The 18260-nt window shown below is 49.9% G+C and overlaps 2 protein-coding genes across 2 annotated transcripts in view; both read left to right on the forward strand.

Annotated features, from left to right (window-relative positions):
* The first annotated feature begins 3265 nt into the window (after positions 1 to 3265).
* Positions 3266 to 18260, forward strand: part of LOC143988102 (cyclic GMP-AMP synthase-like) — a 161269-nt gene continuing 146274 nt past the window's right edge. The window contains exons 1-2 of the mRNA XM_077487385.1: positions 3266 to 3567; positions 13636 to 14148. Coding sequence (XP_077343511.1) covers positions 3364 to 3567; positions 13636 to 14148 — 717 coding nt within the window. The 5' untranslated portion in view covers positions 3266 to 3363. The remainder of the gene's footprint in view (positions 3568 to 13635; positions 14149 to 18260) is intronic.
* Positions 3741 to 9068, forward strand: LOC143988101 (acyl-coenzyme A thioesterase THEM4-like). The gene is made up of 7 exons (XM_077487384.1): positions 3741 to 3923; positions 4624 to 4730; positions 6398 to 6536; positions 6626 to 6779; positions 6915 to 7025; positions 7235 to 7359; positions 8662 to 9068. The coding sequence occupies exons 1-7, from the start codon at positions 3902 to 3904 to the stop codon at positions 8706 to 8708; spliced, it is 705 nt and encodes a 234-aa protein (XP_077343510.1). The 5' UTR covers positions 3741 to 3901; the 3' UTR covers positions 8709 to 9068.

Consider the following 18260-nt stretch of genomic DNA (forward strand, 5'->3'; position numbering starts at 1 on the left):
GTGTCTTTATTCAACCTTACTAACTATGAAACTATGTGTGAGCAATATATCATTTAGTGACAGCTTTGTGCAAAAAAAAAGTTGTAATTTTCCCGCAACTTGTGGCAAAATATAAAATATTCCATGGACTCAACATTCCACTCAGCAAATAGCTTGGGGTATCTACTTTCCTAAATTGGGTCATGGGGGGGGGGTGGTGCCATCTTGGCATTTTATGGCCTTCAAAACTATGATAGGTAGTGAGGAGTGAAATCAAAAATGTATGCCCTTAGAAATCCTGAAGGTGGTGGTTGGTTTTCGGGGCCCTGTACTCAGCTAGGCTCCCACAAAGTTCCACACATGTGGTATCCCCGTACTCAGGAGAAGCAGCAGCATGTATTTTGGGGTATAATTTCACATATGCCCATGGCACGTGTGAGCAATACCAATATATCATTAAGTGACAACTTTGTGCAAAAAAAAAAAGTTTGTCATATTCCCACAACTTGTGACAAAGTATAAAATATTCCATGGACTCACCATGCCTCTCAGCATATAGCTTGGGGTGTCTACTTTCCAAAATGGGGTCATTTAGGGGGGTTTTGTGCCATCTTGGCATTTTATGGTCTTCAAAAATGTGATAGGTAGTGAGGAGTGAGATCAAAAATTTACGCCCTTAGAAATCCTGAAGGTGGTGATTGGTTTTCGGGGCCCGGTACACGGCTAGGCTCCCAAAAAGTCCCACACATGAGGTATCTCCATACTCAGGAGAAGTAGCAAAATTTATTTTGGGGTGCAATTCCACATATAACCATGGCATGTGTGAGCAATATATCATTTAGTGACAACTTTTTGTAAAAAAAAATTTTTTTGTCATTATTCAATCACTTGGGACAAAAAAATGAAATATTCAATGGGCTCAACATGCCTCTCAGCAATTTCCTTAGGGTGTCTACTTTCCAAAATGGGGTCGTTGAGGGGGGGGGTTGTACTGCCCTGCCATTTTAGCACCTCAAGAAATGAGATAGGCAGTCATAAACTAAAAGCTGTGTAAATTCCAGAAAACGTAACCTAGTTTGTAGACGCTATAGCTTTTGCACAAACCAATAAATATACGCTTATTGACATTTTTTTGTTTTACCAAAGACTTGTGGCTGAATAAATTTTGGCCTAAATGTATGACTAAAATTGAGTTTATTGGATTTTTGTTAGCTGACTGCAAGCTCTATTTAAAAAGAGCAAGATAGCTAGCTATATAGGTGGATATAACGGTGTATTCTGCGGTCAGGGCACGCAGACAGCACACACAATCTCCTACAGCTGACTGAAAGCTCTATTTAAAAAGAGCAAGATAGCTAGCTATATAGGTGGATATAGCGGTGTATTCTGCGGTCAGGGCACGCAGACAGCACGCACAATCTCCTACAGCTGACTGCAAGCTCTATTTAAAAAGAGCAAGATAGCTAGCTATATAGGTGGATATAATGGTGTATACTGCACTACAGAAGAGCAAGAATGCAAAATCGTCCGATAACGAACGGTGTATACTGTGTTGAAGGTACACAGAACACCCACTAACTCCTACAGATGCCAACATACTACACAAGGCCGCCGCGCTGGCAGCCTTATATAGTGTGGGGCGTGTACTACACAGCCTGAGCTATGATTGGCCACAGGCATCCTGCCTGTGGCCAATCATGGCTCTCCTCGCTGCCGGCGCTGTGATTGGCCAAGCATGCGGGGTCACAGTGCATGCTTGGCCAATCATGAGCCAGCAATGCACTGCGATGGCGCAGTGCATTGTGGGCCGTGAGTAGGGTTGCCATCTGTCCAGCTTTCACCCGGACAGTTTGGGTTTGGAAGCATGCGTCCAGGTTTCAGACTGCCTGAAACCCGGACACATTATTCAGACTGGACTATGGCTTGAGCTTCCCAGCGGGGTTACTAGCTGCAGTTATCTAAGCTGAGAGTGTCTGTTACACCCTCTTTCACACTGCACTTACAGTGAAAGGGAACTCTGCAAGTTCAGATGTAAAAGGGGAACTCTGTGGACTCTGATGTAAAGGGGAACTCTTGTTATTAAAGTGGTTGTAAACCCTTACAAACCACTTTGACCTACAGGTAAGCCTAGATTAAGGCTTACCTGTAGGTCCAAGCAATATCTCCTAAACCTATATGGTTTAGGAGATATTTGCCCGAAAACGGGCACCGCTGTCTACGGCGCATGCGCCGTAGACAGCGGCTCGCAGGCGCACTGAGCGCGGCATTTCCAAGAATGGAGCTGCCGCGCGTGTCGACTCCCGTGCGCATGCGCGGGAGTGACGTCATCGCGGCTTCGTCGAATGACAGCGGCGGACCTGCGAGACCCCACCAACAAGATGGATGCGGCGGACTACAGGGGACAGCGGCGACTTCGCTGGCTCCTGTGTCAGGTAAGTGACACATAATGGGCTACTATGCGATGCATAGTAGTCCATTATGCTTTGCCTATGCAGTGAATGAAAGAGGAAGTAAACTCATCAGGGTTTACTTCCTCTTTAATGTCATATGATTAGAAATGTTATTTAATAGCAAAATATATGTATAGTTTATACAAAAAAAAATAATTGCTGTGCGCCGATAAAGTGTTCAGGTTTGACTTGAAGAAAAGGTGGCAACCCTAGCTGTGAGTGCCACACGAATTTGGCCCGAACGGCCCATAACGTTCGGTATTCGCCGAACAGCCGATACGTTCGACTCGAACACGAAGCTCATCCCTACCCTTAAGTGTGGGGCCAACCGACCAACCGGGAGGAGGGGTGCGATTGAACTAACCGACTCTTGTGTAGAGTGGGGCCGGGGGGTGCATTGTTTGCCACCCCCCCAAAAGAACAAAAAAAACAGCCACCACTGACAGGAAGTGAGAGAATCACCAGTTATCACCACTGTCCCCATTGGACGATTTGCCCTCTATACCTGTTCTAGTGCCAACTTTCGGGATTTCTGCTTTACATCTTTTTATTGGTTCAAGAAAAAGGGTACAAAATTGATAATGATCATACAAAAAAAAAGAACATACTGCGAGAAACATGTCTGAATGAAAAATAAACCTAGCCGAATGTATCCCCGACCTTTGGTAGGGGATAGCCCTAAGGTGAGAGCCTCAGAGCCAAAGGACTAATAGGAACAGGCAAATGACTTCAATTTCCACAAATAAGGCTGAAACGTTGGCATTTCTTTCACTTTCACTCTCGGTGACATCGGTCATTGGGGAAATCCTAATGGGAACCGTGACAGAGTTTCGTTTATCTTTATAATAAAGGAGTGAAGGGGAGGGAACAAGTCTTAAAGCTAAGAGGCAATAAGAAAAGTAGAGATTACTTCAGAGCCTGGCAGGTGACAGACATGGGGGGCCGTGGAAGGGGCAAGGAGCCTGACACCAAGCAGTCCAGGGGCAGAGGAAGGGCAGCCCCCAAGAGCAATGAGGAGCTGGGCAGAGGAAGGGGAGCCGCTAAATGTAATGGAGAGCCGGGCAGAGGAAGGGGAGCCGCTAAATGTAATGGAGAGCCGGGCAGAGGAAGGGGAGCCGCTAAATGTAATGGAGAGCCGGTGTTGTAAAATTTCATGCGACCCGTGATTTTCGCTCACCCCGTCACTTCCGGTGAGGCTACGTCATTCGCACAGCTGACGGCGGGCCTTTACTGCGCATGTGTCAATCCCCTGCCCTTAACAGCGCATGCGCTGTAGATTTATTCTCACGGTGGAGAAAAATTATAGCCTCGAGTGGGCGGAGACTTGCGGGTGGGCGGGCGGAGCTGAACAGATGCTCAGGACGTCAGCAGCAGCCCCGCCCACCCTAATAACATGCCTCTGAATATTAAGTGGTGGTGAAAAATCATACTCAAGTGGGCGGAGATTTTCTCCAGGCGGAGGCTTCAGGAAAATGTCTCCGGAATCAGGGACAGGTGTGAATAGAGACGAGTCCTGGAAGATGCTGATAAAAGGGACATTGGTGGAATGGAAGGGGTTTGGAGAGGAGGTGGGCAGAGGAGCTGTTTTGGTCTAAAGCAGCAAAAGAATCACAACTCCCAGCAGGTGAGGGGGGGCTGAGTTCTGGAGCTTGTGGGCTTTGCTGGGACTTTGTAGTTCAGTTCTAGGTGGAGGAAGGATACACAGAGCATGCTGGGATATGTAGTGCTCCGGTGTGGGGGAGGGGACATGCTGGGATATGTAGTGCTCCGGTGTGGGGGGACGGGACATGCTGCGATATGTAGTGCTCTGGTGTGGGGGAGGGGGACATGCTGGGATATGTAGTGCTCTGGTGTGGGGGAGGGGACATGCTGGGATATGTAGTGCTCCGGTGTGGGGGAGGGGACATGCTGGGATATGTAGTGCTCCGGTGTGGGGGGACGGGACATGCTGCGATATGTAGTGCTCTGGTGTGGGGGAGGGGACATGCTGGGATATGTAGTGCTCTGGTGTGGGGGAGGGGACATGCTGGGATAGGTAGTGCTCTGGTGTGTGTGTGTGTGTGTGTGTGTGTGTGTGTGTGTGTGTGGGGGGGGGGGGACATGCTGGGATATGTAGTACTCCTCCAGTGTGGGGGATAATGTATAGATTGATGTCGGTGTCCCCGTCTCATCTCCTTCCTGTCTCCTCTCTCAGGCACCATGCTGTACGAAATCTCCAGGATCATCCAGGGCGGCGCTGCCGTCTGCCGCCACGCCTCCACCGCCGCCGCCGCCAGGGTAGAGCATGAACACCTATTCCCTGTGAGTACTGATTGGTTGGGGGAGGGGTTAACCGCCTGGAGTGTCCCCAGTGGGGGAGGGGCATGCCACCTAATGTGCGCGCTCTGCTGCCGGACGGAGCCCCATAGACACTATGCCTCTCTGGATATAAATTTGGATACATTTGTAGCCATTCGGATGTATCTGAATCTCGGAGATGAAATGGTAACACATTTTTGTTGAAATTTAATTTACGTTCATCGTTTTCTCACCCATTCCAAATTATTTATGTACGACTTGGATTCGGATCGTTTGGGGGGAGGGGGAGAAACAAAAAGGTCAACCGATTCGAATCCTGTGTCAAGAAATAGCTGGTTGCTAAAGGGGGGGGGGTGGCCGCCGCCGCCTCCTTAACAACCAATGAGTCATCAGCTGTCAGCGGGCTTCCCTACTGGCTGAAATGTAAAACACCCCACCCCCTTTGTGACATCAACAGCCCAGCGTTACCTGGTTGGTGATGTCACAGGGGCGGGGCCACCCCTTAGCCATGTAAGAACCGTCGGACATTCAACAGCGTGGAGCGTTCGAAAGGGGTTTTTATTTATTTTTAAATTTTTTGGGGTGGAAAGGGTAGGGGTACTACGTACCTCATACTCATTCACATAGTTGGAGGTAGTGTGGGATCTGGGGGGGACTCCTTTGTTTTTTTGCCAATACCCCCCCCCCCCCCCTTTCCTTGCCTGCCCCCCGGTCTGCATCGGATAAGGGCCTGGGGGGGACTTTTTATTTACTATTTTTGATCTATGTACACCATACTCATTCACATAGGTGGGTAGGGCGGGATCTGGGGTCCCCCCCCCACAACCACCAGCCAGGGTTGTTGGAAAGAGGCCCTTGTCCCCATCAGCATGGTGCTTAGGGCAGGGCCCTGGTATGGTGACCTGGTATGGTTTGGGGTGGGGGGGCACTTGCTCATACACCCCCCCTTCCCCCTTTCCTGGGTTGCATGCTTGGATAAAGGTCCGGACCCCTATGCTTTTTTTTTTTTTTTTTTTTATTCCTCTTCCCCATCGGGGGGGGGGGGGGGGGGCTGGTGCCCATGCAGGGTTGGTTGTTGGGGGGGGGGGTTTGTTTTTTTTTCCAGGATTTTCTATTGCCAGCACTCATTTGTTTTTACGTTTCAGCTGTCAGTGGGGAATCCCGCTGACAGCCAACGAGTCGTCGGTTGCTAAGGACGTGGCGGACGGCGCCCCCAGCCCGATCCTTAGCAACCAGCTATTTCTTCACACAGAATTTGAATCATTGATCGTGTGGTGTTTGTGTTTTGTTTTGGGTTTTGTTTTGTATTGTTTTTTGTTTTTTTTATTTTTTGTTTTTTACGAGTTCAAATTGTTTTTCAAAAAATTGTGGAATCCGTCAGAAAATGAATAAACAAAATTAAAATTTTTAACTAAAATTCTGAAACCAAAATTTGGTAACGTAAGAAATTTGAATGTTCTGCACACACCTCTAGTGCCGCTCACACCCTGACCGCGGGACGGTGATCGCTGTCAGTGGGAGGTGATCCCAAACATCTGCTTCCTATAGGCTGAATATCCACCAAAGACTCCACCCAGAATGTCTTCTTTTTAACCCTCCCAATCATAGAAAAGCCAAAGCGAAGGGCACAGGTCTGACATCTGTTTATTTATTTATTTTTAAATCTGCAGGCCGCCCTCCAACCGCGGGACTACGCCGTGCCCAACCCCACCTGGAACCCCGAAACCAAGAGGCTGTACGAGGAGCTGAGCCGAGACCCGAGCTGGAGGAGACTTCCCTCCTACGAGGAGTTCGCTGGCAGCAGATCGAGTACAAGAATAAGAATAGTGTTTGGCTGTGGTGGGGGATGACATTAGAGTGTAAGCTCCTCTGGTGACCTCTGACCTCCTCCTGTACAGGTATGAGCCTGGAGGCCGACGGGGAAACTCGTTTCTTCACCAGGAACCTGGATCAGGAAGGAATCGGCTTCGAGTATTGTATGTTCTATAACGAGGCGGAGAAGAGGACAGTCTGCATATTCCAGCCCGGGCCCTATCTGGGGGGCCTCGCAGGGTGAGCGTTATTTTCTTTTTTTTTTTTTTTCTTTTTTTTTTTCTTCGCAGAGCCTACCCTAACCAGAATCCTTTGGTTCCTCGGGCTCTCCTTGTTCTCCTTCCACCTCTCGCGTCCCCTCTTGCCTTCTTCTAGGTACACACACGGGGGCTGCATCGCCACCATCGTAGACTCCACCGTGGGGGCGGGAATTGTAAACGGCATCGGACCGGCTATGACCGCCAACCTGAACCTCGACTATCGGAGGTAAGCGCCCAGGGGGGAGAAGAGGACCTACCTGACACTACATGGTTGTCAGGAGATTGTACAATCGATGGCCGGCGGTGATGATGTGGTAGTGACAGGGGAAGAATAATATTGGGGAGACTCTCGCGGGGGGGGGGGGGGTAGGAGTTGTTGATGTTCTGAAGCTGTGATAGCAGAGAGGTGTAATGAGGTTCTCTTTGTGTCTGTAGTCCGATTCCTCTGGGATCCACAGTCCTCATAGACAGCCGAGTGGAGAAGGTCGACGGTCAGAAAGTCTACACCAGATGCCAGGTCCGCAGTCATGACAGCGCTGTGCTTCACAGCGAGGCCACCGGTGAGGACTACTGCTGGGAAATCTTCATTCTGTAACTCCATTCCTTCCTCTCTTGTCTCTCCTGTCACTCATCTGTGGTTTCTGATCTGTCGCTCCTGTCATTGCTCTTCTGTCCCTCCTCCTCTGCCATTCCTGTTTCTTGTCTGCTGTTCCTGACTCTGCTCCTTTGTTGCTCCTCTGCCGGTGCTGGCGTTGCTCCGCTGCCATTCCTGTTTCTTGTCTGCTGTTCCTGTTGCTGCCCCTCTGCCATTCCTGACATTGCTCCTCTGTCCCTTCTTGTTGCTGCTCCTCTCTCCTTCTTGTCTGCCGTTCCTCTGTTGCTGCTCCTCCTCTGTCTCTCCTGTCATTGCTCCCGACGTTGCTCCTCTGCTGTTCCTCTTCATTGTCTGCTGTTCCTGACGTTGCTTCTCTGCCGTTTCTGTTATTGCTCCTCTCTTCCTCTGTCATTCCTGGTGTTGCTCCTCTGTTGTTGCTCCTCTGTCCCTGCTGTTGCTGCTCCTCTCTCCCTCCTTCTCTGCCGTTCCTAGCATTGCTCCTCTGCCATTCCTCTTGTTTCTTGTCTGTTGTTCCTGTCGCTGCTCGTCTGCCGTTCCGGTCGTTGCCAATCCTGTCATTGCTCCTCTGCCATTCCTTTTTGTTTGTTTCTTGTCTGCTGGTCCTGACACTGCTCCTTTGTTGCTCCTCTGCTGTTCCTGTTGCTGCTCCTCTGCCATTCCTGACATTGCTCCTCTGTCCCTCCTTGTTGCTGCTCCTCTCCTTCTTCTCTGCCGTTCCTCTGTTGCTGCTCCGCCTCTGTCTCTCCTGTCATTGCTCCCGACGTTGCTCCTCTGCTGTTCCTCTTCATTGTCTGCTGTTCCTGACGTTGCTTCTCTGCCGTTTCTGTCATTGCTCCTCTCTCTCCCTCCTCTGCCATTCCTGGTGCTGCTCCTCTCTCCCTCTTTCCCGTTCCTGGCTTTGCTCCTCTGCCATTCCTCTTGTTTCTTGTCTGCTGTTCCTGTCGCTGCTCCTCTGCCGTTCCTGTTGCTGCTCCTCTTTCCTTCTCTGCCATTCCTAGCGTTGCTCCTCTGCCACTCCTGTTTGTCTGCTGTTCCTGTCACTGCTCCTCTCTCCCTCCTCTGCCATCCCTGTTGTCTGCTGATCCTGTTGCTGCTCCTCTCTCCCTCCTTCTCTGCCATTCCGGTTTCTTGTCTGCTGTTTCTGTTGCTGCTCCTCTCTCATTCCTCCTCCTCCTCCCTCCTCTGCCTTTTCTGTTGCTCTTGTTGTTGTTCTGACAATTTACACTTTTTTTTTTCTCTCCTCCAGCTTTGTACGTTATGTTGAAGTCAGGAGAATCTGAAGCCCGACTATAATTTGCACATCTCAGACCTCAGGAAATGTTACAGATTCTGTTGGTTGGCAGCTGCACTTTGTACTGTAATGTATCCTGTCTGTCACTAGAGGGCAGCAGATCCCGTACCATAGAAACCCTCCTGGGAGAACTTTTTTATAATGTACTCACCGCTCTCTTGGATTGATCTTTTGTAGCGGTCCCTTTTTTCTAGGTGCAATGACCTCAAACCCGCCCCCACCATGTACCCGTTTTTGTACAGCCCTGTTCTTTGACTCCTCCCAACCAAATGTAATTAATAATCGTTCATAATTATTGTATGTGACGTTTATTTAAACTGAATAAATACAGAAAATATTTTCACAGCATTTCAAGTGTTGCAAATACCTTCATTGTATCTTCTTCATCCTGGGGACCGTTCCTCCTCTCGCTTCATCCTCGGGACCGTTCCTCCTCTCGCTTCATCCTGGGGACCGTTCCTCCTCTCCTCATCCTGGGGAACATAACTCCTTTTGCCTCTTCGAGGGAACCATTCATCCTCTCTCCTCATGCTGGGAACCATTCCTCCTCTCTTCTCACCCTGAGGACCATTCCTACTCCTCATGCTGGGGACCATTCCTCCTCTCCTCTTCTCACCCTGAAGACCATTCCTACTCCTCATCCTGGACACCATTCCTCATCTCTCCTCATCCTGGACACCATTCCTCATCTCTCCTCATCCTGGAGACAATTCCTCCTCTCTCCTCATCCTGGAGACAATTCCTCCTCTCTCCTCATCCTGGAGACAATTCCTCCTCTCTCCTCATCCTGGAGACAATTCCTCCTCTCTCCTCATCCTGGAGACAATTCCTCCTCTCTCCTCATCCTGGAGACAATTCCTCCTCTCTCCTCATCCTGGAGACAATTCCTCCTCTCTCCTCATCCTGGAGACAATTCCTCCTCTCTCCTCATCCTGGAGACAATTCCTCCTCTCTCCTCATCCTGGAGACAATTCCTCCTCTCTCCTCATCCTGGAGACAATTCCTCCTCTCTCCTCATCCTGGAGACAAGGATCCTGGATGAGGAGAGAGGAGGAATTGCCCCCAGGATGAGGAGAGAGGAGGAATGGCCCCCAGGATGAGGAGAGAGGAGGAATGGCCCCCAGGATGAGGAGAGAGGAGGAAGGGTCCCCCAGGATGAGGAGAGAGGAGGAAGGTTCTCCAGGATGAAGAGACACAAGAAAGGGTCTCCAGGATGAGGAGAGAGGAGGAATGATCTCCAGGATGAGGAGAGAGGAGGAATGATCTCCAGGATGAATAGAGACAAGAAAGGGTCTCCAGGATGAGGAGGGAGAGGAGGGATGGTCCCCAGGATTAAGAGAGGTATCTCCCCAGCTGGACACAGACACCAGTTCAACCTAACAATGGTTATCCCCATCTTGTCCATGCCATGTACAATCACCCCCCATCCTCTCCATGCCATGTACAATCACCCCCCATCCTCTCCATGCCATGCGCCATCATCCCCCATCCTCTCCATGCCATGTGCCATCTGTTATCCCCCATCCTCTTCATGCCATGTGTCATCATCCCCCATCCTCTCCATGCCATGTGTCATCACCCCCCATCCTTTTCTTTGTTCTTCTCCTGTTAGACACATCCTGAGCCCGGAAGTCCCATCTTCTCCCCCATACCTGAAACTAGACAAGAGAAGTTGGCATTGTCCTCCACCTGAGGCTGGGGACCCCTGAGTTGGTGGACACTTTGGGGGGGGGGGGGGCAGCCTTGTATATGGGGATTCCACCATTCTATGGATCGGGGGCCCCTGTATATTGTTCTCTGCAGCCTTGTCAGCCGGTCCCAGCCACATTGCTACCCATTAATAGACGCTCACAGACCAGCACCTGGTAGAGACGTGGCAGGAGGGACTCCTAAGGGTGAGTGATGGCATGTAAACCTGCAAGACCTAGTGAACCCCTAGAAGAGTGAGTGTGGCTCCACCCACCATATTCTGGGGTCACCGATGAGTCCGGACTCCATATTCTGGGGTGTGGGGTCACCAGTGAGATCAGCCTCCATATTCCAGGATCACCAGTAAGCCCGGCCTCCATATTCTGGAATGTGGGGTCACCAGTGAGATCAGCCTGCATATTTTGGGGTCACTGAGTCCGGACTCCATATTCTGCACTGTGGGGTCACCGCTGGAGCCAGCCTCCATATTCTGGGGTGTGGGGTCACTGGCCTCCATATTCTGGGGTGTGGGGTCACCGGTGGAGCCGGCCCCCATATTCTGCACTATGGGGTCACCGGTGTAGCCGGCCTCCATATTCTGGGGTGTGGGGTCACTGGCCTCCATATTCTGGTGTGTGGGGTCACCGGTGTAGCCGGCCTCCATATTCTGGGGTGTGGGGTCACTGGCCTCCATATTCTGGTGTGTGGGGTCACCGGTGTAGCCGGCCTCCATATTCTGGGGTGTGGGGTCACCGGCCTCCATATTCTGCACTGTGGGGTCACCGGCCCCCATATTCTGCACTATGGGGTCACCGCTGGAGCCGGCCTCCATATTCTGGGGTGTGGGGTCACCGGCCCCCATATTCTGCACTGTGGGGTCACCGCTGGAGCCGGCCTCCATATTCTGGGGTGTGGGGTCACTGGCCTCCATATTCTGGTGTGTGGGGTCACCGGTGTAGCCGGCCTCCATATTCTGGGGTGTGGGGTCACTGGCCTCCATATTCTGGTGTGTGGGGTCACCGGTGTACCCGGCCTCCATATTCTGGGGTGTGGGGTCACTGGCCTCCATATTCTGGTGTGTGGGGTCACCGGTGTAGCCGGCCTCCATATTCTGGGGTGTGGGGTCACTGGCCTCCATATTCTGGGGTGTGGGGTCACCGGTGGAGCTGGCCTCCATATTCTGGGGTGTGGGGTCACTGGCCTCCATATTCTGGAATGTGGGGTCACCAGTGAGATCAGCCTGCATATTTTGGGGTCACTGATGAGTCCGGACTCCATATTCTGCACTGTGGGGTCACCGCTGGAGCCAGCCTCCATATTCTGGGGTGTGGGGTCACTGGCCTCCATATTCTGGGGTGTGGGGTCACCGGTGGAGCCGGCCCCCATATTCTGCACTATGGGGTCACCGGTGTAGCCGGCCTCCATATTCTGGGGTGTGGGGTCACTGGCCTCCATATTCTGGTGTGTGGGGTCACCGGTGTAGCCGGCCTCCATATTCTGGGGTGTGGGGTCACTGGCCTCCATATTCTGGTGTGTGGGGTCACCGGTGTAGCCGGCCTCCATATTCTGGGGTGTGGGGTCACCGGCCTCCATATTCTGCACTGTGGGGTCACCGGCCCCCATATTCTGCACTATGGGGTCACCGCTGGAGCCGGCCTCCATATTCTGGGGTGTGGGGTCACCGGCCCCCATATTCTGCACTGTGGGGTCACCGCTGGAGCCGGCCTCCATATTCTGGGGTGTGGGGTCACTGGCCTCCATATTCTGGTGTGTGGGGTCACCGGTGTAGCCGGCCTCCATATTCTGGGGTGTGGGGTCACTGGCCTCCATATTCTGGTGTGTGGGGTCACCGGTGTAGCCGGCCTCCATATTCTGGGGTGTGGGGTCACTGGCCTCCATATTCTGGTGTGTGGGGTCACCGGTGTAGCCGGCCTCCATATTCTGGGGTGTGGGGTCACTGGCCTCCATATTCTGGGGTGTGGGGTCACCGGTGGAGCTGGCCTCCATATTCTGGGGTGTGGGGTCACTGGCCTCCATATTCTGGGGTGTGGGGTCACCGGCCTCCATATTCTGCACTGTGGGGTCACCGGCCCCCATATTGTGCACTGTGGGGTCACCGCTGGAGCCGGCCTCCATATTCTGGGGTATGGGGTCACTGGCCTCCATATTCTGGGGTGTGGGGTCACCGGCCTCCATATTCTGGGGTGTGGGGTCACCGGCCTCCATATTCTGCACTGTGGGGTCACCGGCCCCCATATTGTGCACTGTGGGGTCACCGCTGGAGCCGGCCTCCATATTCTGGGGTATGGGGTCACTGGCCTCCATATTCTGGGGTGTGGGGTCACCGGCCTCCATATTCTGGGGTGTGGGGTCACCGGCCTCCATATTCTGGGGTGTGGGGTCACCGGCCTCCATATTCTGCACTGTGGGGTCACATATTATAAGATCAAAAACAGGCAGTGGTAAAAAAAAAAAAAAAAAATCTTATAGTAAGTGCATATAGTGGCTCTCCTACTATGTATATTCATTGTGGCCAAAATTGGTGTGTTTCTTGCGTAGGACCGCTGAGCCTTGTTGTTCACAGCTTGAAGCCATGATTTTTCTTCACCAGTGAAGAAAATCTTGGGGTGGGCGGGGACGTTCTCACCATCTGTTCAGCTCCGCCCGCCCACCCGCAAGTCTCCGCCCACTCGAGGCTATAATTTTTCTCCACCGTGAGCATAAATCTACAGCGCATGCGCTGTTAAGGGCAGGGGATTGACACATGCGCAGTAAAGGCCCGCCGTCAGCTGTGCGAATGACGTAGCCTCACCGGAAGTGACGGGGTGAGCGAAAATCACGGGTCGCATGAAATTTTACAACAGAGCCGCTAAATGTAATGGAGAGCCGGGCAGAGGAAGGGGAGCCGCTAAATGTAATGGAGAGCCGGGCAGAGGAAGGGGAGCCGCTAAATGTAATGGAGAGCCGGGCAGAGGAAGGGGAGCCGCTAAATGCAATGGAGAGCCCGCTAAATGTAATGGAGAGCCGGGCAGAGGAAGGGGAGCCGCTAAATGTAATGGAGAGCCGGGCAGAGGAAGGGGAGCCGCTAAATGTAATGGAGAGCCGGGCAGAGGAAGGGGAGCCGCTAAATGCAATGGAGAGCCCGCTAAATGTAATGGAGAGCCGGGCAGAGGAAGGGGAGCCGCTAAATGTAATGGAGAGCCGGGCAGAGGAAGGGGAGCCGCTAAATGTAATGGAGAGCCGGGCAGAGGAAGGGGAGCCGCTAAATGTAATGGAGAGCCGGGCAGAGGAAGGGGAGCCGCTAAATGCAATGGAGAGCCCGCTAAATGTAATGGAGAGCCGGGCAGAGGAAGGGGAGCCGCTAAATGTAATGGAGAGCCGGGCAGAGGAAGGGGAGCCGCTAAATGTAATGGAGAGCCCGGCAGAGGGAAGGCAGAAGTTGCTGGAAGGTCCCAGGGACAAAGCAGCACTAAGAAAGAGCCTGTGAGGAGAGCAGAGCAGAACGCAGACCCTGGAGGGCGTGAACCGGACCAAGCCAATCCGAAGGGAAAGGTGCAGCCACTGGCCGCCCACAATGGCCGGGGACTGAGACCTGTGGTAGAGAGGCTGAGGCTGAAAATGAATGACATCTCAGGTGCTGCAATGAAAGTGAACCCGATAGTAGACACCATCATACATAAGGTGTCACAGGAAGACCCTCTGTTCTCATACATGGAACGGATGTCTACAGGGAGCTATTATGAAAAAGTGAAGGTGAGATTTTGTTTAATATTTTGTGTTTCGCTTTGTTTGTAATTATATGTTATTTTTATATTTACCTATTTTGCCTTACCTGCTTGTAAAATTTTATTTTTTATAGTCATGTGTTGTGCTTTATCTGTATTTCAACCGCTTCAGCCCCGGAAGATTTTAGCCCCTTCCTGACCAGAGCACTTTTTGCGATTCGGCACTGCGTCACTTTAACTGACAATTGCGCGGTCGCGCAACTTTGTAGCCTTTTTTCCCCACAAATAGAGCTTTCTTTTGGTGGTATTTGATCACCTCTGCAGTTTTTCTTTTTTGCGCTATAAACAAAAAAGAGCGACAATTGTGGAAAAAAAACCTCAATATTTTGTACTTTTTGCTATAATAAATATCCCCATTAACCACTTAAGGGCCGTCGTATTGCCATTGTACGTCATTACAATGGCACAGGCAGGCACGTACATGTATGTGCCTGTCTTCCAGCGGGTGGGGGGTCCGATCGGACCCCCTCCCGCTGGATACAGCGGTCCGGTTCAATGCAGGAGCGATCCGTGATGAGGGGATGGCCGTTGGTTTCTGGCCATCCCCTCTCGATCGCTCCTGGCCAATGACAAGCTTCCTCCCACTGTGTATTGTATACACAGGAAGGAGGAAGTGATGTCATTCTCCTCGGGGTGGTCTTTTTGACCGGACTACGAGGAGAAGACAAAAAGTAAGTGTGCACCAACACTACACTGACATGTAGGTACACATAGGCACACAAACCCCCCCCCCCGATCGCCTCCCGATCCCCTCCCCCTCCCCCCCAGTCACAGTGTCACTGATTGCATTGATCATTTATTTACTGATCACTGCATTCAGTGTCAGTTGTAAAAGTAAAAACTGTCAGGGCAGTTAGTGTTAGGTCCAGGGTAGCCCCCTATCACCCCCCAATAAAGATTTAACCCCCTGATTGCCCCTAGAGTTAACCCTTTAACCCCTTTTGCCAGTGTCACTAAGCGATCTTTTTTCTGATCGCTGCATTAGTGTCGCTATTGTCGCTAGGTAGCTAGTTATTTTTTTAGGTTCACTGCCAGGTTTTTATAGCGCTAGGTACCCCGATATACTACCCAATAATGGTTTTAACCCCCTGATTGCCCCTAGTTAACCCTTTCACCAGCGATCACAGTATAAGTGTCACTGGTGATGCTGGTTAGCCAGTTAGTTATTTAGGTTCCCCGTCAGGTTTTTATATAGCGCCAGGGACCCCCATATACTACCTAATAAAAATTTGAACCCTCTGATTGCCCCTAGTTAACCCTTTCACCAGTGATCACCGTATAAGTGTTACGGGTGACTCTGGTTAGTTTGCTTTTTATAGCATCAGGGCACCCACCATTTATTACCCAATAAAGGTTTAACCCCCTGATCACCCGGCGGGTGATATCAATTAGGTTTTAGGGTCAGGGTCTGCGTCGTCCCAGGCAGCGCTAGGTTAGTGCCAGTACCGCTAACACCCACGCGCAAAGCATAAACCTCCCGTAGTGGTATAGAATCTGAACAGATCAATATCTGATCTGATCAGATCTATACTAGCGTCCCCAGCAGTTTAGGGTTCCAAAAAAACGCATTGTTAGCGGGATCAGCCCAGATACCTGCTAGCACCTGCGTTTTGCCCCTCCGCCCAGCCCACCCAAGTGCAGTATCGATTGATCACTGTCACTTACAAAACACTAAACGCATAACTGCAGCGATCGCAGAGTCAGGCCTGATCCCTGCGATCGCTAGCAGTTTTTTTTGGTAGCATATTTAAATCCGGAAGGCAGTGCTTGGGTTTTCGGGGTTCCGTACGTGGCTAGGCTCCCCACATGTGGTATCCCGTACTCGGGAGAAGCAGCAGAATTTATTTTGGGGTGTAATTTGACTTATGCCCATAGCATGTGTGAGCAATATATCATTTAGTGACAACTTTGTGCAAAAAAAAATATTTTTTTTAATTCCTGCAACTTGTGGCAAAATATAAAATATTTCATGGACTCAACATGCCTCTCGGTAAATAGCTTGGGGTGTCTACTTTCCAAAATGGGGTAATTTGGGGGGGTTTTGTGCTATTTTGGCATTTTATGGCCTTCGAAACTGTGATAGGTAGAGAGGAGTGAAATCAAAAATTTGCACCCTTAGAAACCCTGAAGGCAGTGATTGGTTTTTGGGGTGCCGTACGCAGCTAGACTCCCAAAAAGTCCCACATATGTGGTATCCTCGTACTCAGGAGAAGCAGCAGAATATATTTTCGGGTGCAATTCCACATATAACTATGGCATGTGTGAGCAATATATCATTTAGTGACAACTTTTTGTAAACTTTTTTTTTTTTGTGTCATTATTCAATCACTTGGGACAAAAAAAAATATTCAATGGGCTCAACATGCCTCTCCCCAACTTCCTTGGGGTGTCTTCTTTCCAAAATGGGGTCATTTGGGGGGGTTTCGTGTTATTTTGGCATTTTATGGCCTTCGAAACTGTGATAGGTAGTGAGGAGTGAAATCAAAAATTTGCACCCTTAGAGATCCTGAAGGCAGTGATTGGTTTTCGGGGTGCCGTACGCGGCTAGACTCCAAAAAAGTCCCACATATGTGGTATCCCCGTACTCAGGAGAAGCAGCAGAATATATTTTGGGGTGCAATTCCACATATAACTATGGCATGTGTGAGCAATATATCATTTAGTGACAACTTTTTGTAAACTTTTTTTTTTTTTTTGTGTCATTATTCAATCACTTGGGACAAAAAAAAATATTCAATGGGCTCAATATGCCTCTCCACAACTTCCTTGGGGTGTCTACTTTCCAAAATGGGGTCATTTGGGGGGGGGTTTGTACTGCCCTGCCATTTTAGCACCTCAAGAAATGAGATAGGCAGTCGTAAATTAAAAGCTGTGTAAATTCCAGAAAATGTACTCTAGTTTGTAGACGCTATAACTTTTGCGCAAACCAATAAATATACGCTTATTGACATTTTTTTTTTACTAAAGACATGTGGCTGAATAAATTTTGCCCTAAATGTATGACTAAAATTGAGTTTATTCGATTTTTCTTATAACAAAAAGTAGAAAATATAATTTTTTCTAAAAATTTTCGGTCTTTTTCCATTTATATCGCAAAAAATAAAAATCGCAGAGGCAATCAAATACCATCAAAAGAAAGCTCTATTTGTGGGAAGAAAAGGACGCAAATTTCGTTTGGGTGCAATATTGCATGACCGCGCAATTACCAGTTAAAGCAGCGCAGTGCGAAATTGTAAAAAGACCTCTGGTCCTTAGGGTGTTTATTGGTCCGGGGCTGAAGTGGTTAAAAAAACAAAAACAAAAAAAAATATTTTTTTTCTCAGTTTAGGCCGAAACATATTCTACATATTTTTCTCAGTTTAGGCCAAAACATATTCTTCTACATATTTTTGGTAAAAAAAAACAAATAACGCAGTAAGCGTATATTGATTGATTTGCGCAAAAGTATTGCATTTACAAAATAGGGGAAAGTTTTATGACATTTTTATTATTATTTTTGTTTTACTAGTAATGGCAGCGATCAGCGATTTTTTTTATTTTTTTTTTTTATTGTCACTGCGACATTATGGTGGACACATCAGACAATTTTGACACATTTATGGGACCAATGGCATTAATACAGCGATCAGTGTGATAAAAATCCATTCATTACTGTAAAAATGTCACTGGCAGTGAAGGGGTTAACACTAGGGGCGCTCAAGGGGTTAATGTGTTCCCTAGTGTGTGTTCTAACTGAAAGGGGGAGGGGACTGTGTAGGGGAGATGACAGATCGCTGTTCATACTTTTATGAACAGTCGATCTGTCACTTCTCCCCTCAGAGAACCGTCTACACACAGAGATCCCGGTTCTTGCTGTGTTATGATTGCAGGAGCCCGCCAGGCACTCGCATGGGCCCCTAGTGGCCGCCTCGGGAACCAATGTAACATGACGCTTATTCATGCAGCTGAGCCATGTTCCCGCAGTACAACTGTGGCGGCTTGTCGGCAAGCGGGTTAACCACTTAAGCACCGGACCATTTGGCTGGCCAAAGACCGGAGCCCTTTTTGCGATTCGGCACTACGTCGCTTTAACTGACAATT

The sequence above is a fragment of the Lithobates pipiens genome, unplaced genomic scaffold (genome assembly GCF_037356315.1).
Source record: "Lithobates pipiens isolate NorthernLeopardFrog02 unplaced genomic scaffold, aLitPip1_a1.2 Scaffold_18, whole genome shotgun sequence".
Taxonomy (NCBI): domain Eukaryota; kingdom Metazoa; phylum Chordata; class Amphibia; order Anura; family Ranidae; genus Lithobates; species Lithobates pipiens.

Bases quoted from the DNA above. Each gene is read 5' to 3' on its own strand.
- LOC143988101 (XM_077487384.1), top strand. From the start codon at position 3,902: ATGTCTCCGGAATCAGGGACAG. The intron at 3,924-4,623 runs GTGTGAATAGAG...CTCCTCTCTCAG, and splicing joins GTCTCCGGAATCAGGGACAG to GCACCATGCTGTACGAAATC. The intron at 7,360-8,661 runs GTGAGGACTACT...TCTCTCCTCCAG, and splicing joins GCTTCACAGCGAGGCCACCG to CTTTGTACGTTATGTTGAAG.